The sequence below is a fragment of the Neoarius graeffei genome, chromosome 25 (assembly GCF_027579695.1).
Source record: "Neoarius graeffei isolate fNeoGra1 chromosome 25, fNeoGra1.pri, whole genome shotgun sequence".
Classification (NCBI taxonomy): Eukaryota; Metazoa; Chordata; class Actinopteri; order Siluriformes; family Ariidae; genus Neoarius; species Neoarius graeffei.
Window position 1 is genome coordinate 15433103 of NC_083593.1, and position 27839 is coordinate 15460941.

The window sequence follows — 27839 nt, forward strand, 5'->3', positions numbered from 1 at the left end:
GGAGCATTTTTATCTCATCTCATTATCTCTAGCCGCTTTATCCTGTTCTACAGGGTCGCAGGCAAGCTGGAGCCTATCCCAGCTGACTACTGTACGGGCGAAAGGCGGGGTACACCCTGGACAAGTCACCAGGTCATCACAGGGCTGACACAGACAACCATTCACACTCACATTCACACCTACGGTCAATTTAGAGTCACCAGTTAACCTAACCTGCATGTCTTTGGACTGTGGGGGAAACCGGAGCACCCGGAGGAAACCCACGCGGACACGGGGAGAACATGCAAACTCCGCACAGAAAGGCCCTCACCGGCCACGGGGCTCGAACCCGGACCTTCTTGCTGTGAGGCGACCGCGCTAACCACTACACCACCGTGCCGCCCGAGCATTTTTATTTTTTTAAAAATTCAGTAAATAACATCTTTATACAAAACGTCCGACAAAATTTTCACTTCGAATGTAAACAAAGCGGCAAAATGCCAGTAGCAATTTGTGAAAAATGCTATAATTCTTGGGGGGGTTCTTACCATCAAATACTTTTATTCCATATTTTTTGCCTTTTTTTTTTTTTTTGGAGGTTGGCAAACCAACTTAAAAGGTGTGAGGAACAGGAGATTCTTTTATAGTTATTTTTGTTTCTTTTCATTTTTTGAGGTTTTCTTTTCAAGTTGAGTTTGTATTTCGTCCTTGGGTGGTTCAGCAACACGCTCCGCTATTTTGTTTTTCCTCTACTCCAAGTACATAAGCTGATATCCTAGTAGTAGAGTAGCCAATCAATCAATCAGAGCGCACGATTGCTCATATCCAATGAATGTGGATACAATATACTAGAACAGTACTCACCACTCCGAATGTGACTATTAATCTATACCACACTGTCATTAAAGCAATCCAAATGCTAAGCAGCTCAAATTCATGGAAATATTTCAGACATTCTACTTTTCACTCAAGTTGGTGTCAATATTATTCATCATGGAAATTGTATTAAATTAGAAAAGAACAGTATTTTCATGAGTTCTCTCAGACTTTTGGACCCCATTGTAGCATGTGTTTTTTCCATAAATGATCAAATGAGTAAACAATCTTTCAGTTGTCGAGGATTTCATTGCTGACCTTGCTCTTGAGCCGAGACTGTGTGTACACCCAGTGCTGTGCGTGTAGTGAGTGTTCAGTAGGACGCAGTGAGAGTCTGGCAGGACACGGGTGTTCCCCGGTTCTCTCTACAGTCAGTGCCATCCCCAGAGCTCGATTTTTCACCTGCACATACGCCCTTCGCTGAGGGGAGAGAAAACATTACTCATACATCAAACATCAGTGTACGGTATATTCACCACCTTCTTAACTACGGCAAAAGAAAAAGTACCACGTGAGACTTATTCAAGCCGCTACTGTTGTACATAGAACTATTACCAATACGGGTTCAGGTTCCTTCATTTGTACCCGCAAGTAGATTTGGTTTGTTGTAGGCGAGTCATCGTCCATGTTGAGACACGTTTTACAAAACACCATAGAAAATCAGCACCCGTAATTTAAAAAAAAAAAGTTCCAGATCTTACTGAAGCACTAAAATGAATAAACATTATATTATACATTGGCGTGACGTTTTTAAATCTAAACCTGACTGATTTTAAATGTTGCACATGGAAGCGTTTAACAACCTAATTAAGAGGGACAGGAAAAAGAAGAAAAAAAAATATCCCAGAAACGCTCATCCTACATCTTCACTCCTACATTTGCTGCCAGCACTATCTAGTTATGTAAATGCATCATATCTTTTTACGAATGAATGGCTTTTATCAGGGCACTACAGACTACTGCTCAGACAAACACAGACGCAGTCCCAAATGACTGCAGAGGTCTGATAACGAGTGGGTGAGATTTTGAGCTGAATAAATTTTGTATGTCAGGTAAACCCAAGGAGTGGAAAAAAGAAAGAATGTAGGCGCTTGAGGGAGTCATTATGAATCTGTTTGCAGCACTAGTACGAGCACTGCTCACCACTGAACGTCAAACAAGAACTCGTTAAGTAATTACTTCAGACCAAATTTAATTTCAATTTGTGTTTTAATATAACTGCTGTATTTTACAGTATGTATTTCTGTTTCCTCACACACTTGCACTTTGAGGTTCCGTCCCATTAAGACCAGTGTTGTAGTCGAGTCACTAAACCTCGAGTCCAGTCTCAAGTCCCCAGTGTTCAAGTCCAAGTCATTAAAAAAAAACAAAACTGAATCCGAGTCGAGTCTGAGAATAAGACTCCAACCACACCATTTGACGGTGGCTGTTTTAGCGCCATGTTTCTGAACAGGTCAATGTGCATTCTCTTTGTCAGGGAGTGTGAAGTATTCTGTCAGAGATAGATGTAAGTGCAGAAGCTGTGTTTATTAATACAAGTGAAGACAGGTAAACAATCCAGAACAGCTGGCAAAATCGTGAAACATGCAATAGGTTGAGCAAGGCACAAACAGGCTATCAAAGACAAGAAACAGGAGATCAGAGATCAGGAAACCAAACAAGGAAGTAAGGCTCGGTAATGTGTCGTTAACGCACCTCAATAGAGATCTTGCATGTGACGTCACAGCCGATCCAGACTGTAACAGACGCCATCTTGTCGGTCAAACGCCATATTTCCGCCTTCTACTTCTGGTTCTGCTTCTACCTTTTCTTCTGGAAAACCCTACTATATACAATTCTACTACAACCTCTCCCTACCTGTGCACGTTTTTTGTGTGTATTTTTGCGTGTTGTTCGTCTGTACTGGACTTCAATATCCACTACAACCATATGGACTTGCTGGACATTGGTTTCCAGCAGAAAATGACGGTTTGTAGCGATTTCCATTGCATGCACAACATTCCGGACGAGATAGCGAGACCAGCAGGGTCTCTGTGGATTGTTATCGGGTCTGGCAGGCGAAGGAGGCGGCGTCGGGAGAGGAAGCAAAAGCGAGGCTGCAGAGCCGGCCTGTTGACTAAGCTCAGAAAACAGCCACTCAAATCTCCACTGCCAAGCCTCTACCTCTCCAACGCCAGATCCATGGTAAACAAGACGGACGATTTGGAATTACAGCTGGAATTACCTTATTCTATTCTATAATCGGCTGGTCAGTGCTATACTAGATACTACTGATATATCTAGTATCAGTACTAGTAATACTTAAGTGACTTACCCGTCCAATGAGGATTGTTATTTTCTTGTTTACAAGATGCCACATCTGAGTCGCTGACAAATCCTGAATTTCTGTAAAGATAACTGTCCAGAGATGTATAAGCACGCAGTGCTTCACCACTGAACAGCGAGGGAAAGTTAATGAGGTAATTATACACGTCTGGGTATTCCGCTGGCAGTTCAATATCCACTGACACGGTCGTGAAAACTACGTCCGGTAAATCGATAAGGGTCACTAATCTGTAGGTCGTTTATTTTAGACATATATCTAGTTATCTGTTCATTAGAAAAATGAGCCGTGTAGTCCGTCGGTTGAAATTTATCCATTTTGTACACGAGTGCAGCAGTATTCAGCGGTGTTTTTTACCGACAAGATGGCGGCTGTGTACTTTCCGGTCACGTGACTGCAAGATCTCTATACTTTGCAAAGTAAGTACGTTTTCACAGTCTTTACATAGGCACACTGATTGCATCTCAATCCTGTGCAGATGTGAGTCGTTTCTGGTGCGCGCGCACATATGAGAGTCCGCTTAGTGTGCTGGTGTGATACTCTTGCACGATTTAGTACAAAAATTAACGTAAATATAAATATCTTATGCCGAATTATTATGGCATGTTACAAAAAATAAAGAAAAATTCAGTCCTCGTCTCCAATTTACGAGTCCGAACACAGTTAATGCAGGAGTCCGAGTCAAGTCACGAATCCTGGACTCGAGTACTACAAGCCTGGCTGGAGCTCACCTGTCTAAGTGGGTGGAGGGAGCCGATGGTGTCCCAGCCACTGTAATCACTCCAACATGGAAACTCGCCGGTTTGCAGCAGCATCTGACGGCCCTTAAACTGGCTGAATTCGTATGCCACCCACCTGTCAGAGGCACCGGCAGACCTAGCTCGTTATCATATGAACTCGAACACAAATATTTAAATAGAAAGCAACAAAAGATTGAGGGATTTTTACAGGCCACTGTTGACTTGAAGAGACTGAGTAAAGAAGTTGCTCATGGTCTCCATGGGTAAACCTGTCTCAGTCTTCAACCCCTCAAACGAGCTCAGTGAAAAGAGGCTGATGGAGGGCTCCGAGAAGCTCTGCAGGGGGTAACACAAACAGGCTTCTATTAGCAATCACACAGCACGATGTAGAAATCTGTGAAACGTCCATTGTATAAATGAGATGCACAAAAATATACAGTACCAGTCAAAGGTTTGGGCACACCAACTCATTCACAGGTTTTTTGACTAATTTCTTCATTCTAGAACAATACTTAATACAGCAAAACTATGAAATAACATATGGAAATGTAGTAAACAAACAAAAAAAAGTGTTTTAAAACACATTTCATGTTTTAGATTCTTCAAAGTAGCCACCATTTACCTTGACGCTTTGCACACTACTGGCATCATCTTAACCAGCTTCATGAGGTAATCACATGGAATGCTTTTTAATTAACAGGTGTCTCGTCAAAAGGTAATGAGTGGAAAATTTTGCCGCCTTAAGGAGTTTGAGATCAAAACAAATAATAATAATAAAAAATGTAAATAGCCCTCAACTGTAGTAATCCATATTATGCCAAGAACTGCTCAACTAAGTAAAGAGAAACAATATCCATCATTACTTTAATATATGAAATGTCTTTTAATTAATAAAGAAAAAACAATTAGAATGTGTGTCCAAACTTTTGCCTGGTACCTATACACACAGTGCCCTCCAGGATTATTGGCTCCTCCTTGTAAAGGTTAATAAAAAAGGGTTAGTTAAAAAAAAAAAATCCACCTTTTGGTGAAGTTGCTTCATCTCACTAGGAAAAAAAAAAAGAGAGAAAATCCAACCTTTAATTGAAAAATTTATTCAGAGAAAAACAAATCCCTCATCAAGACATAATTATTTTTAACAAAAGCACATGCCAAAATTATTGGCACCCCTGGAGATTATAGTGGACACAATGTAACTGAAGCATGTTTCCTATTTAAATTGTAGGTTTTTGAGTTGACGGGAGTGTGTAGGAACTTTCAAATTGTTATCCATAACTTCCTGATTGAATTATTAACAAATATGAGGTGACAGAGAGGCCAAATTCCCTTAGTCATCCATCAACATGCAAAAGATAAGAGAACACACAAACCAGATGAGGGAGAAGTGTGTTGACCTTCATAAGTCAGGGAATGGTTCTTTTAACAAAAAAAACAAAAAGCTACTCGCCTGAAAAAGTGTCCATTTCTACTTTTAGGCCAAAACTGGAACTGTTATAAACTTGCCTGTAAGAAGACCAAAGTTTATCCCCCCCCCCCAATGTACAGTGAGGAGGAGGGTAAGAGGGGCAAAAGAAAAAAAAATCCCCAATGATCACTGTTGGTAAATTACAACAAAAAGTTAAATCTTGGGGTTTCCAAGTTTCCAAAACCACCACCAGTCTCCACCTTCATGCCAACAGATTATTTGGAAGGTATTTCAGAAAAAAAAAGCCTTTTCTGTCTGTTAACCACAAACATAAGCATCTGAAGTTTGCGAAACACTTCTACAACTCTGACTGGAACTGTGTTCTCTGGTCTGATGAAACAAAAATGGAGCTTTTTAGCAATGAACACTCAAGGTGGGTCTGAAGTAAAAAGAAGGACGGCTATAATAAAAAGAACCCGATCCCGGCTGTTTTTCCTCCAAAGTCCCTGGAAACTTTGTTCGGGTACATGGCATCATAGGCTCCATGAAATACCAGGACGTTTTTGATCAAAATCTGTCTGCTTCTGCCAGGAAACTAAAACTGGGTCGTCATTGGCTCTTCCAGCAGGACAATGAACCGAAGCATATGTCCAAATCAACACAAAAATGGTTCGCTGAGCACAGAATCAAGCTTCTGCCCTGGCCATCTCAGTCCGCTGACCTGAACCTCAGTGAAAACCTGCGGGCTGAGCTGAAGAGGAGAGAGCACAAGAGAGGGCTGAGGACCTTGGATGATCTGGAGAGATTGTGGAAAGAGGAATAGTCTCAGATGTCCTGCTCTGTATCTCCAACCTTGTGAAATGTTATCGGAGAGACTCGGTGCTGTTTTACTGGCAAAGGGAGGTTGTATAAAAGTACTGAATGCAGGGGTGCCAGTAATAGTGGCACGTTTTTGTTGAAAATGATTATTTCTTGATGGGGGGGTTTGTTTTTCTCTGAATACATTTTTCAATTACAGGTTGGATTTTTCCTAATTTTTTTTTTTCCAGTGTGAGATAAAGCAGCTTCACCAAAAGGTGGATTTTATTCTAACCCTTTTCACTAACCTTTACTGGGGGAGCGCAGTAATCGTGGAGGGCACTGTATGTGTGGATAGAGAGGGAGAGATTTTCAACTGACAAAAATTTGGTCAAACAGCAGGACTAATATTTAAAAATCTATTCTAATGTTAAGATATAAAGAAACAGGACTTGCCATTCAATTTAATTAACAGCAGTTATTATGAAATGCAGCACATTCAGGAGTACTCCAAAATAGGGGGGAAAAAATGTAGAAAGTTTTTAAATAAATGTTTTATGAATCAAGGGCTCACATATTGAATGGGTTTGAAGGATTTAATGGCTGTTGCCATGCAGCCAAAGGAGGTGAGGTCTGGATAAAAGCCCTCTTCAAGGACAAACTGGTTACCACAGAAACCCTTTTCATCGTACAGCAACCACCTAAACATTGTCAGACAGGGACACACGGAGACTTGACTGTAAATGTTAATTGAATGTGCTGGCTTCCCGCAGCAGTGGGAGTGTATTGAACATGGTGTTCATGTCAGTGGAACTTAAAGCGTTCTCACCTGCCCTGAATTACTCGGAATGACGTGGGATTTGACATGGGACAGTCTGCCACTTCACTTTCAAATTCTCTGCTTTCTCCCGCAAAGCATGGTTTGCTGTAGGCACACAGCTGCATGCACACAAACACAATGGCACGCAAAGCAAACGTGTACAGAACACGGAGTCAGAAATTAACGGTGCAATTATAAACTAGCAGTTTGATCTAACTGTGCTATATTTTCATATATTTGGCATCATGTTTAAGAAACATACCATGAACTTTGGATCCATTTCTCCACAAAGCTCCTTAGAAAGGCAAAAGATATTTTGGAATCAGTCATGTTCATATTCACTTGAGGCATGAGGTTAGCAGCTTTTCTGATCAGACCACTGACTGATTTAACATTAAGTTTGTAATGGAAGCTCAGAAAATAATAAAACGACAGTCACTGTCTTGGCTGGCACAAAAGAAACGGATCTGTTTCTGTATGGAATCAATTTTGTGCCAAAATGTTCATACAATACTTTTGAAATATCAAACAAAAATGACAAATCAAAATACAAGTAGTCATTTTTTTTAGCCTGGCAAACAAATCATTCGTGTAATCGTGCAAAATATCAGTCTATTACTCTTCAGAAACCTTTTATTTTTGTTCCGCGTCTTTCTCAGTTTTGTTTGATGTAATTTATTTCGGTTGCGATTCCAGCTTTCTCGTTTGCGCTCCCTGACTTTTTGCTTGCAGTTTTGGCACAAACTTCACGTGTGGGTGGGCTGTCCAGGAATGCATTCCCATTGGCTAACTTGTGTTTGACTGACAGCTACGCTCAGCGATTCCCCCGGAAGCTGTTGCGGCCATTTCCTACTCGGATTTTGCTGGACTGTTTGATGAGTGTAATATCATAGTCGCCACTGAAGTCTACTCGATCCTTGTGTACCGTCAATGGATCGGTCACTCGTCAAACAGTCCGCCAGAATCCGAGTAGGAAATGGCCGCAACAGCCTCCGGGGGAATCGCTGAGCGTAGCTGTCAGTCAAATACAAGTTAGCCAATGGGAATGCATTCCTGGACAGCCCACCCACACGTGAAGTTTGTGCCAAAACTGCAAGCAAAAAGTCAGGGAGCGCAAACGAGAAAGCTGGAATCGCAACCGAAATAAATTACGTCAAACAAAACTGAGAAAGACGCGGAACAAAAATAAAAGGTTTCTGAAGAGTAATAGACTGATATTTTGCACGATTACACGAATAATTTGTTTTCCAGTCTAAAAAAATTGACTTTTTTTTGTATTTTGATTTGTCGTTTTTGTTTGATATTTCAAAAGTTTTGTATGAACATTTTGGCACAAAATTGATTCCATATTTCTGAACCTTGACTGTCAGCATTCCGGTGTGTACTTACCCTCCGTACAGCCCGGATGGAGACGGGTGAACACTCCCTGCCACCCCAGTCTAATGCTCCAGAGTATCGGCCCTTCTCAAGTATACACTGTTCACCTGTGAAATATCTCCCGCTGTAGGCTACCCACCTAAAAACATACAAACAAAACTCATACAATTCCAGAGAACTTGACAGAAATACTCATTTGTCAGCATAAACCAGTAACACATTACCAGGAAAGAGCATGACATCCTGATAACTATTTATCCTACGACATTTTACACCTTTTTTTAGTGGGTGATTTAATAAATGTTCGCACAATAGCAAGAAAACCTAGTCAACGACTAAGAAAAATGACTGGAAATTTAAAAAAGGGGGGGACGACAATATTTTAGCATTAGACATGATGCAGTCATTTATGAGGAATTATTATACATACAGGACACTTTTTCCATGGAATAAAAACGTGTTCTAGTCCCTTCTTGCGGGTTTCATAGCATGCAATATTGTTAGCATATCGCTTATCCTACGTGTATTACGTCACCCTACTCAATGGAGAATGAGCATTGAATATAGTTTACGATATTGCATGGTTGTCAAGACAACATGACGTCATACGTCGGAGCTGATGCGAATATTCAATGAGAGAGTTTTCTGCTGCGCATGTGCAAAAGCATTTCTTTGTTCGCCGGGAAAAAGAAAGACGCGTTGAACACCTGAAAGGCTACCAAAAACGTCATTAGATATTCTTCATGCATATTTACAAGAGAAAAACATACCAACGGACATCAAAAAACTGGAAAAGAGACACATCGGAGATGTAAAACTAATGCGCTAGCGAGCGACTGTGACAATTTGTAAACAAACATGGCCGCCAGGTTTAATTCGTTAAAAATGGAAGATTTTGAGAGAAGTTTGAAAGAGAAAGACGCGTTGAACACCAGAAAGGCTACCAGATATTCTTCACGCATATTTACAAGAGAAAAAGAGGAGTTTTTGGAGTTGGACCATTTTTATTGTTAGAACTTCGACTTTGTACACTGGATTGACCGAACATTGAATTACATTCAATATTGGTAAGTTACCCCCGTTCTTAAGTTTTTGTAAAATCTGTAATTGTTCCATCGAATGTGTATGTATTAGCTTATCTCATCTCATTATCTCTAGCCACTTTATCCTGTTCTACAGGGTCGCAGGCGAGCTGGAGCCTATCCCAGCTGACTACGGGCGAAAGGCGGGGTACACCCTGGACAAGTCGCCAGGTCATCACAGGGCTGACACATAGACACAGACAACCATTCACACTCGCATTCACACCTACGGTCAATTTAGAGTCACCAGTTAACCTAACCTGCATGTCTTTGGACTGTGGGGGAAACCGGAGCACCCGGAGGAAACCCACGCGGACACGGGGAGAACATGCAAACTCCGCACAGAAAGGCCCTCGCTGGCCACGGGGCTCGAACCCGGACCTTCTTGCTGTGAGGTGACAGCGCTAACCACTACACCACCGTGCTGCCCTTGTATGTATTATTATAATAATAATAATGACTTTTTGTCGTGGTATATCAGATCTATTCCATTCAGCTAGCATGATATTGAACTCTTCTTTGGCTCGTTCAGCATCATGCTAGCTGAATGGAATAGATCTGATATACCACTCAACACCAAGCAATATTATTTAAATACCCAGCAGACTAAAGAACGCACCGTAACTAGAGAAAACACACGTATGAGGAAAAACCTCATGTATTTGAAGTGTCTATAACAAATTCATTATATGTGGGAAGTGTTATACTTCACAGCCTGTGTAACAAGGCTTGGTGAATGTGCATCTAAATATCATTTTAAGATTGCAAGTTTAAATAACAAAAAACTTGAACATTACCAGTAAAGATATGAATTGACATACAGGCATTTGAGTGTGACAACACACTTCCTCAAGAGCACCAGGAGTACATCAAATGGAACTGAGCCCAGAACATATCAGCATCTTCTCTCAACCCTATGCTATAAATAGAGTATATTAAATTGCTCATGAATAAAAAGTTCCTTCATGTCTTACTCACACTCCACTTCTAACGTGGATGGCGTTTGCTTCATTCACTAGCCCAGCCTGCTGCAGGTCCGCCACGTCCTGGTCCACAAGCTCAATCTGCTCCCCGCAACTGTTAAGCGACACCGCAGGCTCAATGAAATCCTGGAACAACCACGACATTTCCGACTTAATAAAATCAATATCAGTTTTTCCTCATTTATTCAAGTACATAATGACGGACAGAGTTGTTGCACAAAGTTTTATTCTAGTTTGCAAATGTCAGCATGCAAAGGATTCCAGCAGGAGTTCTTTATGCGTGCAGGAACAACCAGGGCCGCGTTAACCCTTGCCAAGGCCCTGGGCAGACACCCCCCCCGAGGCCCCGCCCCCGCCTGTTGTCAACTGCGCTCAGCAAATTCACCCCCTCAGACGTGCCTGTCTAACTAGACACAGAAACTTAAATAATGACAGTGGCACAATTAGAAATACTATTGAACGATAAAACTTTATATCCATCAACACCTATTTAATCGAGAAAAAGCAATGGTGAAATAGACAATTGCATGGTGAAAAAATCCATCAGACATCACGGTTAACAAGTCCGGTTAACTAAAGTTTAGCCTCAAGAAGCCTTTGAATGAGTGAGTCAATGAACAACATGTCAAGAACATAACCTAGGCCTACAACAGTTTCTTTAGTATTCAGAACAAGAACATTAATTTGGTATAGAACCGTTCGTTTTCATTTTGGAATCCAGGCGACTTTTAACTTGTGAAAACAAAGAGCGATAAAGAAAGAAAAATATCTTGCTTCTCAGAAATAAATCTCAAAATGTTAGGCTATGTGAAACATTTCATCCTTTCACACACGTAATGTCCCAAACAGCAGTGGCACACAGCTTTGCGCATTCAGTTTGACAGCCATGGGTCAACTTACAAGGGCACTTTCCTACTTTTCTGGAAAGCGAAGTCATTAATTAAATCACTGAACTCAAGCTGGCGTAGCGTGTGAAGACATGGTGGACAGTGATCATATTGACAATGACGGGTGATTTATGCGACGGGACAAGGTGGGCTTCCTTACGGGTGGCGAAATGCATCAAAAATGTTATCAATATGATCAAAACTTCTGAAAATATCGTTTCATATTTTCCGATCTCGCCACCTCCGAGGCCCCCTAGTGGCCGAGGCCCTGGGCAGCTGCCCATGAAGCCCATTAGGATAACGCGTCCTTGGGAACAACCACCTCTACCTGAACATTTCTATCAGAGACCAAGCCTGAATCTTTTATCTCACACCCCTTGCCTTCAACTATCCTATCCCTCGTTTACTACTTACCCCCATCGTGCTTAATTTTATCAACAGTGCTGTTTATTGAGATACAAGTGCGAGTCGAACTGGGTCAAAGCCCTCGAGCCTCAAATTCAAAATCTGACCTACTTTTAGGTCCCACAGCATGCACAAATATAACTTCTCCGAGACGCATATTTGGAAGAACTTGAATAGTTGAAGTAGCGTCAAGATGATCATAGAAGAAAGATGATAATAGGCCCGTGTTTAAATTCACGTCAACGTACTTGCATGTGTATACATCAGGAATTGCACAGACGGGTCATCTAACTCGGGCTGTCAATCGATTCAAATATTTAAATCACGATTAAATCGCATTATTGTCCATAGTTAACTCACAATTAAATCGCAAATGAATCACACTTTTTAAAAAATCTGTTCTAAATGTACCTTAAAGGGATATTTTTCCAAGTTTTGGGGGGAGTGGACAAACACGCTTGCTTTATGTTAAGAAAGGATAAAGCTGGACACAGTAAAAATTATTTTTGTGGGTATTTTTATTTTTTAAAAATAAATAAATAAATAGTGGTGTTAAAAGGAACTTGTGTTAACGCATCATCATCGCGTTAACTTTGACAGCCCTGCATCTAACACGTCACTAATACAGGTCGCCACTCCGAGGACGTCAAGTGGTGAAAACAGAAAGGAAGACGATAAGGAATTGCAAGCAGTGAGTAAAGGAAGGTACTTTGTTAGTCTGAAAACATTTTAGACTAGATGGAGCCAGTTCTACATTTCAAACAGTCTTTTTAATATCCTTTTACTATAATGGACCGTTAAGACTTTGCTTTCACTTTGCATGAAGTTGAGAAACAAGTCAGATCAGCGACACATGCCAGCTCAATGAGGCAGATCTACAGTAGTTGTTGGACGCTACCGAGGCTCGAGTCGAACATGAAAACATTACAGGCTCTGCTGTAGACGTCGTATCCTCCATCCATGAATATACTTTAAGGAGCTTACACACACACACACACACACACACACACAAAACACACTCAAGAGCCACTAACTCATCTATACGAGTGCATTTTAGAAACTGGAATGTCTTTGAATAATGTAATATGGTGCACAGAATTATTATTTTGCACATTTATTGCACTTCTGTTACAACAGTGAGGCCTAAAAGCACTGCAGCTTTAAATTTAATTTGTAGCCTGTGTAGGACTGTTAACTGAAGCGCGGTTTGATGTGCTCTTTGCTGCACAAATAAAACAGTCTAAAAAAAAAAGCGATGTCCTGAAAAACTTTTACCTTACCTATGGAAAAAAACAACAACTAGTTAGCTACTCTGGGGAATTACTGATCAACTGGTAAAAATTAGTAGTCATGCAATGCCTAGCATACATACAGTACCAGTCAAAAGTTTGGACACACCTCCTAAATCTATGGGTTTTCTTTATTTTCATTACTTAAGAGTAGGCTTGTAGTACTCGAGTCCAGGACTCGGACTCGATTCCGACTCGTGCCCTAATTTTAAGGACTCGTGACTTGACTTGAGCGCTGATGACTCCGACTCGTGCACTAACTGCATTCGGACTCGTAGATTGGCGATGAGGACTCGGATTTTTTTCTTTATTTTTTTGTAGCGTGCCATAATAATTTGGCACAAGATATTTCTATCTACATTAATTTTTATACTAATTTCATGCAGGAGAATGCATATTCACCTGTTCATACGTCATGTTCAGGAACAAACTAACGTTAATGGCGCTAAAATGCCTGGAGAGAACGCCCCAGGATTGTCCGCTTTGCTTTTATAGACTTCTCGTACAGTGGGGAAAAAAAAAATGCACTGCTGTGTGTTCCATATGTAGAAGAACTATCGAGGAGACGACGGGGACAACCTCGAACTTCAATCGTCATTTGGTAAGACTCCACCCAGAGAAGGAAGTGACACGCTATGTCCATTGCTCTGTTAATAGATAGTTTTCATATGACGTCACAGAGTCGGGGATTCCCTAGTGGCGGCCGTCTTGCGGGTCAAGCTTACCGTACGGGTCACTGAGCACACATTGTAACGCGCGAGTACAAAGTCTTCAAAAGAACCCAAGCAGGCTATTTAAAGCTAGCAATGGTGCACACCTGTTGTATTCACGGCTGTCGTTATAGGTCAGATGATGACGTCAAGCGGAGCTTTTATGGAATTCCCACTGTACGGGAGCACGAAGGCGAGCAAACAAAGAAACTCAGCATACAAAGGAGAAATCTATGGCTTGCGAGAATCAACCGCAAGGATTATCAGCCTTCCAAACACAGCAAAGTCTGCTCCGATCATTTTATAAGTGGCAAGTTGTTTAAATAAACAATCAATTGTGTTTACGTTTGTTTTTGGAAACCAAAACATCATGTGAACAATCTCTGGAGAATGCCTAACTGGAACCGCTGAGTGTACATTTACATTGTAATGTACACTTAATATCGCTCGTTTGTCACGTTTCTATTTGACACTTGTTGAGAGCTCTAAAATTCCAATGTTTACATACCTTGGCTGTAATTAGGACACAACTGTCACTTGGTTTTATATGGTGGACTTCACGGACCCAGCCACAGACAAAATAATTGTATGACTCCAGCGACTTGTATGCTTTGAGGTCGTCAAGCGTGTAGGCACTTTTACTATTCACGAAATATTTCACAATATCAGGGTACGATATGGATGGCAGCCCGGCATAGTCATTTGAAAATGCATCTTTGTCCACTTCGTAGGGGTCAATTCCCCCAATCAAGGCCAGTTTGGCTGCATACCGTTGTGAGATGTCATCCAATGTATCCATATACTTCCGTTTGCTTGATTTTGCCAACATTGATCTTTATTTTAGAAAACTGACTATATAACTTTATAAATTCGTCCGAGATAACGTAGCCGGTAATAGCGATGGTCCGTTTTGTTAGCCCCACAAGATGGCGGCTGGAGGGCGTTCCCCGGAATGCCGTGACGTCAGTGAAAACTATCTATAGCAGGGCTTGCTGACTGATGAACTAGCTAGTGTTAACCCTCTCTCATGTTGTTTACCCTGTTGATAGTGGGCGGGGCTTGCTGAGCGACGAACAAGCTTTTTACCTGTAGCCTATTAACTAAAATGGGGCAGTCAAGCAGTAACGTTAGTCCACACAGTAGCAGAGACAGGTTCACATAAAGGCAGCAACAGCCACCGTCAAGTGGTGCGACTGGCGTCTTGTTCTCGGACTCGACTCGAAATTTTCTTTATTGACTTGGACTTGAGGTTTAGTGACTCGACTACAACACTGCTTCAGAGACACTTCATGTCTTTAAGTAACGATGGATGCCGCTTCTCGTTACTTAGCTGAGCGGTTCTTGACATAATATGAATTACTACAGTTCTGGAATAGGGCTATTTACTGTTATTATGTACTCTTTACTGTTTGATCTCAAACGCATTAAGGCGGCAAGAAATTGCACTAATTAACTTTTGACGAGGCACTCCTGTTAATTGAAAAGCATTCCAGGTGATTACCTCATGAAGCTGGTTAAGATAACGCCAATAGTATGCAAAGCGTCATCAAGGTAAACGCTGGCTACTTTGAAGAATCTAAAATATGAAACAACGTTTTGTTAAACACGTTTGTTTACCACATAATTCCGTACATGTTATTTCAGTTGTGATGTTTTCAATTTTGTTCGACAATGTAGAAAATGCTCAAAATACAGAAAAGCCTATGAATGAGTAGGCACGTCCAAACATTTGACTCGTACTGTCAAAAGTCAAAGTCCCTTCCATGCCAGGATCTGCTCTTCCCAGGCAGTCTCCTGTCCCAGTACTAACCAGCTCTTTGAGGCGCATGGGTGCGGCGCCGATCTCCGTTTCCAAAGTCCTGGACCTCTCGCCTGTACAGTTAGGGTTACAGTGGAGGGCTAGTCCTCTGGTAACCACGAGAGTTTGACTTCCCTACTCACATCTGTATTGCAGCGTGCCTTGCCAGATGGCAGTAGGTACCATTTTTTATGATGGTCTTTGGTATGACCCTCCTGGTCGAGAGGCGGACACGCTAACCACTAGGCCAGCTCGTGGTGACTGGTACTGTAAATGTAAGCAAATACATCAAAGTGCGTTTCTCTGTACGTGTGTACACTCACAGCCTGAAGGAAGCGGCAGGATCTTAGAACGTTTCCTGGTTCACTGAAGAGCGTGGTACAGTTGCTGTACTCGCCTTCCTCCAGCAGACATTGTTGCCCTCTGTAGTTTTCACAGGAGTAGCCCAACCACCTGCATCACAAAGCACATAAATGTAACCTTTGCCACAGCAGCTCACCTACCAGCTAAACACAGAATACTTAGAACAAGCTCATTCATCACGCACCATTCACACACACATATCTACACATCTTGTAAATCAGCAAAGATTTTTCTCTTCGTATTGCCATTATTGACCCATCCCACGTGACGTCACAACAAATGCAGCTGCCATTTTGGACATGAACTACCAGTAGTCTACCACAGCCAACAACGAGGAACGACGGCGAAGCATCGAAAGGAATATAGCCATCAAAGAAAGTTTTTACTTTCAGCAAGACTTCCATCATGCCATTATATTGTTGTGCACCTGGATGTAGTAACCATCAACACACAAGGCAAGATTTATCATTTTATCGGATCCCGACAGATGCTGACCGACGGAGAAGATGGATAGCGGCCATTAACAGGAAAGATTGGCAGCCCTCGGCATACCAACGCTTGTGTAGTGACCACTTTGTTGGAGGTAAGACGAATAAAATTAGCCAGAAAAGGCATTACATTACTGTTAACATTTTGTGGCGGCGAGTGTGTAACCAAATAGGTTAAAATAACCCATTGTAACCTCTTTGTTCTTCTGTAGTAGCTATTAGCTAACGACATTAGCTAACGTTGTGTTCCTTTGCTGTTGGTAGACTGTAGGACAGATCAGAGGTAATGTCCTACAAATAAGTGTTCAAAACAAGAGGAACATGTATTTGTCTCTTAAATCCAGGCCGTTCCCTGTAATCTGTAACAACGGTTGGAGAAAGTAATGGCAAATAGTGAGTGCACAAACCATAGAAGGTAAACTGTACACAGCGCCAGGGCAGTGTGATGGTATGTCTACTTTTAGATTGTGTTAGCTTATCAATGAACACACTCGTCACTCGACGAGTTTCACGTCTTTACGACGGATACTTAAATGTGTGTTAGGCATTATTGTTGCAGTCTAAGCAGTCATTGTAGCAGCTAGATGAGCGAGAACCGAAAGGGTCTGTGCCATAAACCGTTATTTCTGTACGGCGTTGCTAATGTGTCGTTACTGTTGTTATTGCAGGCAAGAAAAGCAACAACCCCTTATCTCCGGACTACGCGCCCAGTGTGTTCAAGTATCTGACGGAAGCAGGTAAACGTCGTTCTCTAAGCCTGCTAACCTCAATTTTTGCAAATCCCTCTCCCTCTGCTCACCCTGTAAATGCCCTACGTCGCTGGATAGTGAAGGTGTTTTCTGCATCTCGCTCCTTTTTCTTTTATGTTTTTCGTTTGTCGTCTTCCTCGCATTCAAACCGATTCGAACCGAAGTCCACTTCATGTCCAAAATGGTGGTCGCGTTTACAAAGGTCACGTGAGTGGGAAGGGTCAATAGTGCATGACTAAGAATCACAGAAAAGGAGCCCTGTCCAAGGATCTCTTACTGTAGGTTAATAAGAGTAATAGATAGAGAAGGAGCGTCAAAAAGACAAAGAAACTCATATCAGCCTCCTTCCACACCCAGTTATTAGAGATCACTGACGAAATCAGTCTACACACAAACACGCTCCCCTTCAACACACACATGCCCTAAAGTGCATTAACGGTTTGTGCTCTGTTTGCAGAAGGTGGAGAACAGGATTTGTTTAAGTCGTAACTCGTGTCTTGCTGCAGTAATGTCTCACATACACACACACGCTTCAGAAGCATTCCAGCCTGGTCACATGTCAAGGTATGATTCATACTAGGCATAGCAGGTGAAAATTCAAATTCAATCCAAATTGCTTGAAACGGCTCTCATTGAACTCAGAATTGAATGCTAAACAACGTACTTTTCACAGAATTAAAATGTTTATCTGTTCTTGAGATATTACCAAATCAAAGATTGAAAAACGGCTTAATTTTTAGGAAACTGACCTAATATTATTTATTAGGATAGCATGGTCCAAAATGGGCCTCATTAACCAGTGAGATCAAATGTTTTTTCTTAATAACCCCGCCCCAAAGATATTTACATGGAAATTGGCAGGCACATAGATGGTTATATATGGAATAAAGTTTGAAAAATTAATAAAAACAATTATGCTAATGAGTATTTAATTAGTATTAATTATGCCAATTAGGTAAAACTGGTGCACTCTTCTTCAAAGTTTCACCAGATGGCTTTATTTGTGCAATATAAAGCTGATCTTAACTCATTTATACATCACAAAGAAGGAGAAATCAGTGTTAATTACAAAATATGCATAAATAAGCGCTGAACGTCATTCACATCTACCATTCTCTATCAAAATAAAAAAAAAGAATATTTCTAATACCCTCTTTATGCTCTGTCGGCCTTTGTATTTCTAAGTAAGGCCTACTAGTGTTTATATGAAAGATTATAAATGATTATTTCGATTATTATTCACAGCTTTCAAGGCTAACCTCAAAAAAAAAGTGTGTGAGACACATCTGATAAACAATTCCAGTTAACTGAATTGAAATTGACGCTCACGTTTCTGACTTCCGTTTTTTTAAATCTCATTCCGACCACTAAGATCTCAACATTTTTCATCAAAACAACTACTCTAAATAAAATATTCTAAAATAGTTATTTACATGAATCCGTTTTATGTTGAAAAAATAAGTAGGTAAAGTTATGAAAACTCACTTCAAAGTCTCCCGTGAAGTACATCATCAAAACTAGCTGACGGAAAATTTTGCTGAATACTTCATCAGAAACAGTGAGAGCGAGAGAACATCTCTATAGAGGTTATCTGATTAATATTCATGAGTAATCCAGTCGGAAACCGATCAGAAGAGAGAGAGCCTGACTGCTTTACTGTGACGCAAAAAGCACCGGCAGTTTCCTGATGTCACGCGAGTAGAGAGTGAACTCCGTTGTACCAACTTCAACCTGCTGTTAGTCCCAAAGTACTGAACAGATAAGCTTTTTAATGATAGTATTCACGATAGAAAATATTCAAGAGTTAAGCAAGGACAGATTTGGAAACTCAGATGAGCGTCTGCATGCGCAATTTTCACAGCACGGCCAGCGAGCGTCTGATCTGCCTATTTATACTTCAGACAGCTAGATATCCATCAGCCCTCATTCACAATTCTGCACAATTACGCACAGGCAGCACAGAAACGTCACCTTCATTAGAAAAGCATGCGAAGCACACTGTTTACAGTTACAGGGCCATTAGCACCTTTGCTGTTGCGTTTGTGTGCGTGTTAGCAAAATACTCACACTCCACCAGTGACTCGTAGCGAAGAGACACGTACTACTCCGTCAGCAGTTTCTAGGCTAGGTGTGTTCTCCAGTAGCTCCTTGCATCGACCCTGAAAGAACGGCTTCTCATACATCACCATCTATACAGGGACACAGGAGAACATCAATCCTCACCGAGATGCACGTGGCCACATCACATTTGCAGTATGAATGTGTCCCAGTGCGTTCCTGAGAGCACCAATAGTCTTTCCACTTAACAGCTTGTTTTCACACTGCTCACCTACCCTGCTGATACAGTTTGAGCGTGGCTGTTTTGCCAAACATGTATTAATTCAGTCTTTATTTTGAAATGTGTATACAGGCCATGCACAGTCTTGTATGTGGGTCGATTCTCACTGTTCTTAATATAAGCTCTGCCTCTTCAGACATGAGCTCAGAACTCCTGTCTGTGTGTACAGGCTAACTACAGTACAAGAATACTGATAGTTTTATAGCCCTGTGTCCACATTCATTAGATCGTTATGGCCCTTTTCCACTATCCTTTTTCAGCTCACTTCAGCCCGACACGGCTCGCGTTTTGACTACCAAAGAACAGCACGACTCGGCTTGCTTCAGCCCTGCTTAGCCCCTAAAACTCGCACCGTTTTGGAGTGGGGCTGAAGCGAGCCAAACCGAGCCGAGTGAGGCTGGGGGCGTGAGCAGACACTCCCCTGTGCACTGATTGGTGAGGAGGAGTGTCCTCACATGCCCACACACGCCCCGCGAGCACGCTGGGATCTGTAAACACCGTAAACCCGGAAGAAGAATAATTACGAATTACGAGAATTTCTGAAGCCTTATGTGCCTCGCCTCATCTATACGCTCTTGCCAGTATCTGTTGGCGTTGTCGGTGACAACAAGCCACAGCACCAAGACCAGCAACACTAACGACTCCATGTCCTCCATGTTTATTGTTTACTATTCGGGTCGTGAGACTACCGCTTAAAAGCTCACTGATGTCACTGTTTGCGCTGCTTAACGACATCACGTGACGTCCACCCACTTTCGCTAACTCCACCCAATGTGTCCACCCACTTCCAGCCAGCACGGTTCAGCGCGGTTGTAGTCGAAATGCAACTCCAACAGCCCCACTCAGCCCGACTCAGCCCAACTCAGCACGGCACGGCTCAGCCCGACTCAGCCGCGTTTGTAGTGGAAAAGCGGCATTAGAGCTGTTTGAAGGACTTTTTTTTTTTTTTTAAATCCTCAAACACCAACACTTTGCACCAGTACTCAAATGACCTGGATTAAATTTAAATGTATGCAATTCAGTTTTACTTCCCTCTCTTCCTCCTCACATGAAACATTATTAGCCAAGCAGATTTTACACCAGAGAACAGTACAAATAAAGCTTTTATAAAGTATTGACCTGAGCACACAAGAAATGTACGCAGGAAATAACATACAATATCGTTATACACTGTCCACACACACACACATTTTGATTTTTTTTTTGTACTGGCTAGTATTTTGGGTCTTTTTTTTTTTAATAATTGCTTTTGACATATCTGGCAACCCCGATCACAAGTTATCATTTCAAAATGGTGAAAAACGCATAAATGGTTTCTTTGTTGCTTATTTCCTCCTTAGCTATTATGTAAAAGGATTATAAACGTTGACGATCTCCCTCAATTCGGCCTTGTTTTTCCTTACCTTAGGATCCAGAGGTCTTCGTACTCTCAGACCTCCCTGCAGGCAGAATAAAAATGGGAATTACAAGATATTTACGAACCGTACAAGTTATTCATAGGACATAAAGTCTCTGGGTACATGCAACCATGGCCAGATCTATAAAATATACGCAGCTTTTTTTTTTTTAAAGCATATTCATCATTTACCTTGCCTTCATGCTTTTATCTTAAGTTCATGAAGTAACACAAGTACACCACCAAATTACTGGTTTAAATACTACACAAATGCTGTTGTGATATGTATTGATTCTTTCCGTGCTGTAATCTGATCTACTGAGGCAGATGTGGGGTTAGTGACTATGTCAGGGGTGAGAGGTTAATGTAGTCGCACCATTCTCATTGGACGCAGTGACCGCACGCAGGAGATGGGAGCATTCTGTAGAATGGGTGTGGTCAAGCCTCCAGCTTCCAGAACCGTGCTATTTCCTGTGAATCCAGCACCATCGTAGGCCACCCAGCTACGGTTAGAAAAAGATCACAACTGGCTTTATGTCAGGAAAGAAACTTGCCTGCCAGCTACAGAGGCGCACGCACACACACACACGTCTCACTATCCTTGTGAGAACCTTCCATTGACATAATTATTAATGCACTTAATGTCGTGCCTGCACCTAAACCAAACCTCAGGAATGAAAAGGAAACTTTTTGGCTCTTTTATTTTTGTTACATCATTCTCCTCCTCCTCGTGGGAATCATCCAAACATGCCCACAACGTCGAAATTGTCAGATTTTCTCATGCTTATGACATTTGGTCCTCAGTCCTCTCTCACTGTGTGTCACACAACCAAAGTAAGCCAGTCTGGAAAACTCTGCTCAACTTTGTGACTAACACCAAAACGAGCTAGATTTAAAATGTGGTGGACACCCGTGAGTATTTATACCCAGTGGTAATCGAAAAGGTGTCAAATTCTGCTCCAAGATGTTAACACACTGTTGCTACACTTCATAATTATGTTAACCCAGACACATTAGCACATAGCGTCTGGTGGGGTTTTTTTTTTCCCCAAATGGAACAAAGAGTTCAGTAAAGAGGAATACAGACTGACTGACAGACAGTCAGTGTGTGACCAAGTCAAATCACCCAGTTGAGGATGTACAAGGTCACATTTTAAATGCTTTTTTGGCAGTCTACCTTCTAGAAAATGTCCAGAATGTCTGATCTAGTAGTTTTTACCGACATGCATGCTAAATTTAGTAGGTGTGGTATAAAATGCAGAAAAACAAACGCCACATTGACAATAAAAGCTGAATGGTTTCACAGTATTGGTTACCCTGATAGCACCTGTCTGAGACCGACCCAGGATATCTGACATTGCAGCCTTTTGACTGAAAGTGTAATTAATCATGAAAAATGCCCTTTTGTTAGCGAAACTACCCTTATCTCCATGCTCATGAGAGTTAGATTTATCCTGGGAGGAGTCACTGTTTTAGCTGGAACATGATGCCTTTCCAGAAGACCCACTTTTATAAGCAGCAGAACAGGAACAGTGGACCAGGAAGTGGCCCATCCTTCACAGGTGCAGTGTTTAGGAACACACTTATGACTCAGCACTGAACAATGCAACACAGCCAGTTGGCACAGACGCCCCTTCAAGCTCGGGACAGTGCTGCAGTGGATTTAACACAACAATGGTAAAGTCGCTTCACTTGAGCTGTTCTTGTTGCCATTATGGCAACAATTAACAATATGTCTGATCCATGATGCTATGGAGATCCTTAAGCCTGCATTAAACGCTTTGAACTACAATTGTGTGTACACAAGATGGCTGCAGCATGTATCCTATCCTTGACTTGCAAGTAACATCAAAGCAAAATAGAAGCCCGGATGTCGGCCATGTTGGTGGATATACTGTACAAACGCGGGGTCAAGCGGCATTCCATACAAAACAGTCACGCGTGCGCAACTCTCTCTGTTTTTCCACTGCTTTAAGCGTTCTTTTAGCTCTGCCATATCTTTGTGCTGTATATGGTTGCGGTCACAACAGTACTCGTGACCGTGGCACGTTCCAATTTTTTAGAATTCCGTCCGTGATTCGGAAAGAGGGCGAGGAAACTCTGAGGCTTAGTACGGAGACGAGACGAGCGCGGCTGAACAACATCGGCAGGGATGATCTAACAGTGGCTAAAACTAAAACAGCTCGTGTTTGCAGTAATCGTTTTCTCAAGTGAGATTCAAAAGCTTTCTCGATAACATCATGAAAGAATTTTATTTCGTGTTGCTAGAATTTTGCTAGAAAATGAGCGTTCTCTTGTCGTGCTTCACTCGGTCGTGGTTATATTTTAACACACATATTACCATTTCGCTTGTAGGAGCGCCAGAAAAACTATATGATAGAAACAATCCAGACTGGGCACCCACTCAGAAAATGGGCTGATTCTTCAGCAGCCAGACCAGATAGAACGCGATATCTGGGTACTCGATGGTCAGTAGAAGTGTTTTACCTTCAGAAAAGTCTGACTTTTTTAAATAATATGGGTCAAAACCACACATATCTATCTTCTCTTTGTATCAAATATTCGCTCGATTGTTCAAATCGTGGTAATATTGAGAAAATTCAGCACTGTTTACAGACATGCTTTCAGCAGCTGCCATCCTAGTCGCTTTGTACCGTAGATCCACCATCGTGGCGGACGCTCATGACGTACTATAGCACGTTTTGATCACGTGGTTGCAAGTCATCTATAGTTGTTGGAGTTTTGTGTAAATAGTGCCCCCACAGTCTAGCATTATGTGATACAGAGCCTAAAACTGAACAAACAAACAAACAAACAAAAACTAGTGTTGTGTCTTAAATGGAATATTAAATGACATTTATTAAGTACTAACACCAAGTACTAATGTTAAGTACTCCCAGGTTTCAGCAAAGAAGGAACAAAGTAATTCTTTAGGGGCAGCCATGGACTGAAGGTTAGAGAAGCAACCTTGGGCCCAAAGGGTCACCGGTTTGATTCCCGGGACCGGCAGGAAAACGTGAGGGGAGTTGAGTGAATAAACAGCACTTTCCCCTCCATCTGTATTGTGGCTGAAGTACCCTTGAGCAAGGCTCCCCAGGCGCATAGCTGCCCACTGCTGTGTGTGTGTGTGTGTGTGTGTTCACTGCTTCAGATGGGTTAAATGCAGATGATGAATTTCGCTGTGCTTGTGTACATGTGACAAATAAAGGCTTCTTCCTCCACTTCTTTGTGTTTAAATTTTAAAAACCTCACGTCTTCTGTACCAGTCTTCTAAACACTTTTTGAACGGAACTGTGATGCGGCTCATGACAACAATCACAACAGCAGCAATTTTGAAAAGAAATAAAACTCGTCAGTCTGTTTAATACTGCTGCGTCACTGAACGTTTTACACTTTGACTTAGAACCCTGATGAACGGTATGTGGAGGTTGTTTTAATGACCAGGATGTACAAAAAGTACGCAGGAAAGTTATGTGAACAATGCCATTCGTGCTGCTACTGCAAGGTCACACACTTCAAGTACAATTCAGAGCTTACCATCCAGAGCGCACACTGAGGTCAGAGAGGTGGACAGGGTCATGTGCGCCTATGTCATCAGCTTCAGAGTGGAGACAAACATGCTCTTTCTTCTTAGCACTCGCTAACTGGAGATGAATCTCTGGAACAGCGTCATCCTACAGACAAAAAAAAAAAAAAAAAAAACAACCCAGACCACCATCTTTTCTTGTGAGATATTTCTTCAAATTAAGAATCATCATCATCATCATCATCATGTTATGGTGCTGAGTAGGACTGCAGTGTGCACAGATATTTACAGTCATGGGGAAAAGAAAGTACACCCTCCTTCAATTCAATGTTTTATTCATCAGGGTCTAAATACTAAATGTATGGACCTTATGAACTTCTATAAACAAACAAATAACCTCCAGGTGACAGAAAACAGAATTCAAATATATAGTCTTTTTTCCCCAAAAAGTAAGCCAACATTCAGAAACCAGGTGGGGGGAAAAAAATAAAAAAATACACCCTATAATTCAGTAACAATAACCGGAAGTAAACTTATTTTTTTTTCTGTGTGTGTGTAGGAGTTTGTCCATCTCTCATCATTTTCGAGAAATTTTGGCCCACTCTTCTTTACAACATTACTTTTTTTTATGGTGTGCTATTAGCAACTGTTGGGCTGAACAATTAGTTATAGCTCCAGCAGCACTGCCTTTGTGGAACGCATTATGATTTTTGTCCTGGTTACACTGAATTTAAGCCAAAACGGAATTTATCACAAAATCTCTCAGCCACCAAGGAGTCAATTACACGGAGAACGTGTGCCAAAATGCTGCAACATTATAGGAATGCACAAACACTAGTTCCCTTCCAGTCATTTTAATACACTAATAAATTATGAGTGTATTTTTGGCTGGAGAGGAAATGTGTCTCCTGATGCATCAGATGGCCACTGGGAACATTAGGATATAAAAAGGTAGATATAGATGGAGGTAGAGAGAGGGGAAAAAAAAAAGTTGACAGATATACCTTCACTGCTCTCCTGAAAGAGCCAACAGACAATGTGGCAGGAGCAGAGGGCCCATCCCGCTCTCTAGTCTCGCCACTGGTCTGTATAGTCTGTCCCTCTTCAAGCAGGATACAAGATCCCTGGTATCTCCGTTCCACGTACAGTAGCCAACTGCGGCACACACAAATAGTCTGTATAGTCTCCATTACCCATCACACAAAAAACACACAGTAACCCAGATATTGCCCATAATGACACTCAAAACAGCTCCAAGGATGTTTCCATAGGGACTAAACCACTCCCTCCTGTTGTGGTCCCTTTAGTTTAGTTAACACCCACCCCTGCTAGATGGCATCGTCAAGCCAGAGAGGATGACAAGCTAGTTTACTAGTACAGCAAAAACAAAAAAAAATATTATTTAAAAAAAACTAATTTTAAAAAAGCTAAAAAGTTACCCTTCCGGTCTTCTCTGTTTCACTCTTTTTCCTCAGTCCTTTCAGTTCAATAAGCTTTTATGGCACGACTATATTTACTTTAGAGGATCAGCAATGAGTGCCTGCAAACCATCACCGTTCAGCCAAAACGGTATCAGAGGTGTGAGGGTTAAGCGAAGTAAAGCTCCAACTTGAAGAATGACTGTTCTGCCACATTCATAATCCATCAAAGCACGACATGCTGCTGTGATACAGCAGGAAACCATCTCATCGATCTAGACAGAAGGATGTGTGTGAAAAAGTCTACGTCAACGTTCTCTCCCTCCTTGCTTGGCTTGCGGCATGATCAATAATTAGAATCAAAACCAGTAAATCAAATTTCAAACAAACAAAGTCCACTAAGTGCTTGAATATAGTTGCTAGCTCCTATTCGATTTCCCACTGAACCACACAAATGCAGCCAATACAGCCAGCTCAACAAAAGCCTGTTTGAAAAAAGGATTAGACAAAGACTCTTACACACACTAACTGCCAAAGAGCTCCAGCAACCACAAAACACTATTACTAGCATTATAACTGCCACGAGTCCACTGCCTGTAACTGTATATGTATGTAGTTCATGATCGAGCTGTCAGGAAATCAATTTCTGGGCTCCTACGGAAGGCACTTAACCTTGAAATGCTCAGGTACAGTCCACACCGAAAGTATTGGAACAACATTTTTGTTTTTGTTCTACAGTGAAGACGTGGGTTTGAGATCAAAAGATGAACACAGTGACCGATCAGAGCTGACGGATTAGAATTTCAGCTTTCACTTGCTAATATTTACACCTAGACGTGGTAAACGATTTAAAACGTGACACCTTTTGTTTTAACCCACCCATTTTTCATGTGACCAAAAATATTTGAACACAGGACTGTCAGGTGTTCCTTGTTGCCCAGGTGTGTCCTGTTAGACTAATTGTTTAAACAATTGATAGCTCTGAATGTCTCTTCTTGGATTTGAGCCCTGGGCTTCACCTGTGAACACTGCATTTGTTGTTCAAAAGAATAAAACATAAAAGTCCACAGAGCTGTCTATGGGAGAAAAGCAAGTCATTGTGAAGCTGAGAAAAGAGGGGAAAATCGATCAATTGCACAAGCACTGGGCACAGCCAATACACTCTGGAACGTCCTGAAAAAGAACGAAACCAGCGGTATGTTAACAACCAGACACGGAACAGATCGGCCAAGGAAAACAGCAGCAGTTGACAGAAACATTATGAGAGCTGTGAAGAAAAACCCCCAAAGCAACAGTCGGTCACATCACCCACAACCTTCAGAGGGCAGGGGTGAAGGTATCACGAGCCAAAGTTCTAAGAAGACTTTGAGAGCAGAAATATAAATGGCAATACCACAAGCTACAAACCACTCATCATCAGTAAGAATCAGAAGGCCATAAGTTGTAAATATTAGGAAATGAAAGCTAAAGGGCAATTCCATGTAAATGTCAACCTCACCATGCAAAAATAAAGCAACATGTAATACATCAAAACCACTCCCAGAGATATCACCTAGGCCTGTATTTTACAGATGTGAATAAGTTGAACCAATTTGTAACCAACCTAATATGTCACTGTCAGTCTTTCTTTCTTATAATGTAAAACCCAAGCTAAAATCAACTTTGATCATGTACAATTCTATATTATTGCCACAAGCCACAGAAATGTATGCTAAAATCCACAAAACAGCGAAACAATAGCCATCCTAAATATTATTTAAGAACTTTGATAGTTTTAGCTGATATTTAGAGAGTTTTTCAAAGGGTTATGGTGGTTAAATTGCTGATTTTCTAAACATATGCCATGTCTATTTCAGACGCGTCACATCCATAACGGAATTTCGTCACATCCATAACGCTGACTTTTCCTTCCGAAACTCTGCATGAAATACAAAATATTTTAAACAAAGATTTTTTAATATTCACCTTGGACCCCTCTATCAAACGGATATCTCCATTTCGACATTAGGTTTACGATTTCACAGAGTTTGATAAAAATGTACAGTCACCCAAGAAAAGTGATACTTTTTCTGTCACATCCATAACGCAT

At 41.4% G+C, this 27839-nt stretch overlaps 1 protein-coding gene across 1 annotated transcript in view; it reads right to left on the bottom strand.

The window, feature by feature from the left end:
* Nucleotides 1-27839, bottom strand: part of LOC132873630 (uncharacterized) — a 109170-nt gene that overhangs the window by 4506 nt on the left and 76825 nt on the right. Inside the window, exons 7-20 of the mRNA XM_060909374.1 lie at nt 25337-25487; nt 24344-24480; nt 21183-21309; nt 20814-20849; nt 19140-19261; nt 15796-15925; nt 10379-10509; nt 8331-8457; nt 7204-7236; nt 6951-7060; nt 6696-6822; nt 4127-4254; nt 3910-4033; nt 1114-1275 (exon numbers count right to left, since the gene is read on the bottom strand). Coding sequence (XP_060765357.1) covers nt 1114-1275; nt 3910-4033; nt 4127-4254; nt 6696-6822; nt 6951-7060; nt 7204-7236; nt 8331-8457; nt 10379-10509; nt 15796-15925; nt 19140-19261; nt 20814-20849; nt 21183-21309; nt 24344-24480; nt 25337-25487 — 1645 coding nt within the window. The remainder of the gene's footprint in view (nt 1-1113; nt 1276-3909; nt 4034-4126; nt 4255-6695; nt 6823-6950; nt 7061-7203; nt 7237-8330; nt 8458-10378; nt 10510-15795; nt 15926-19139; nt 19262-20813; nt 20850-21182; nt 21310-24343; nt 24481-25336; nt 25488-27839) is intronic.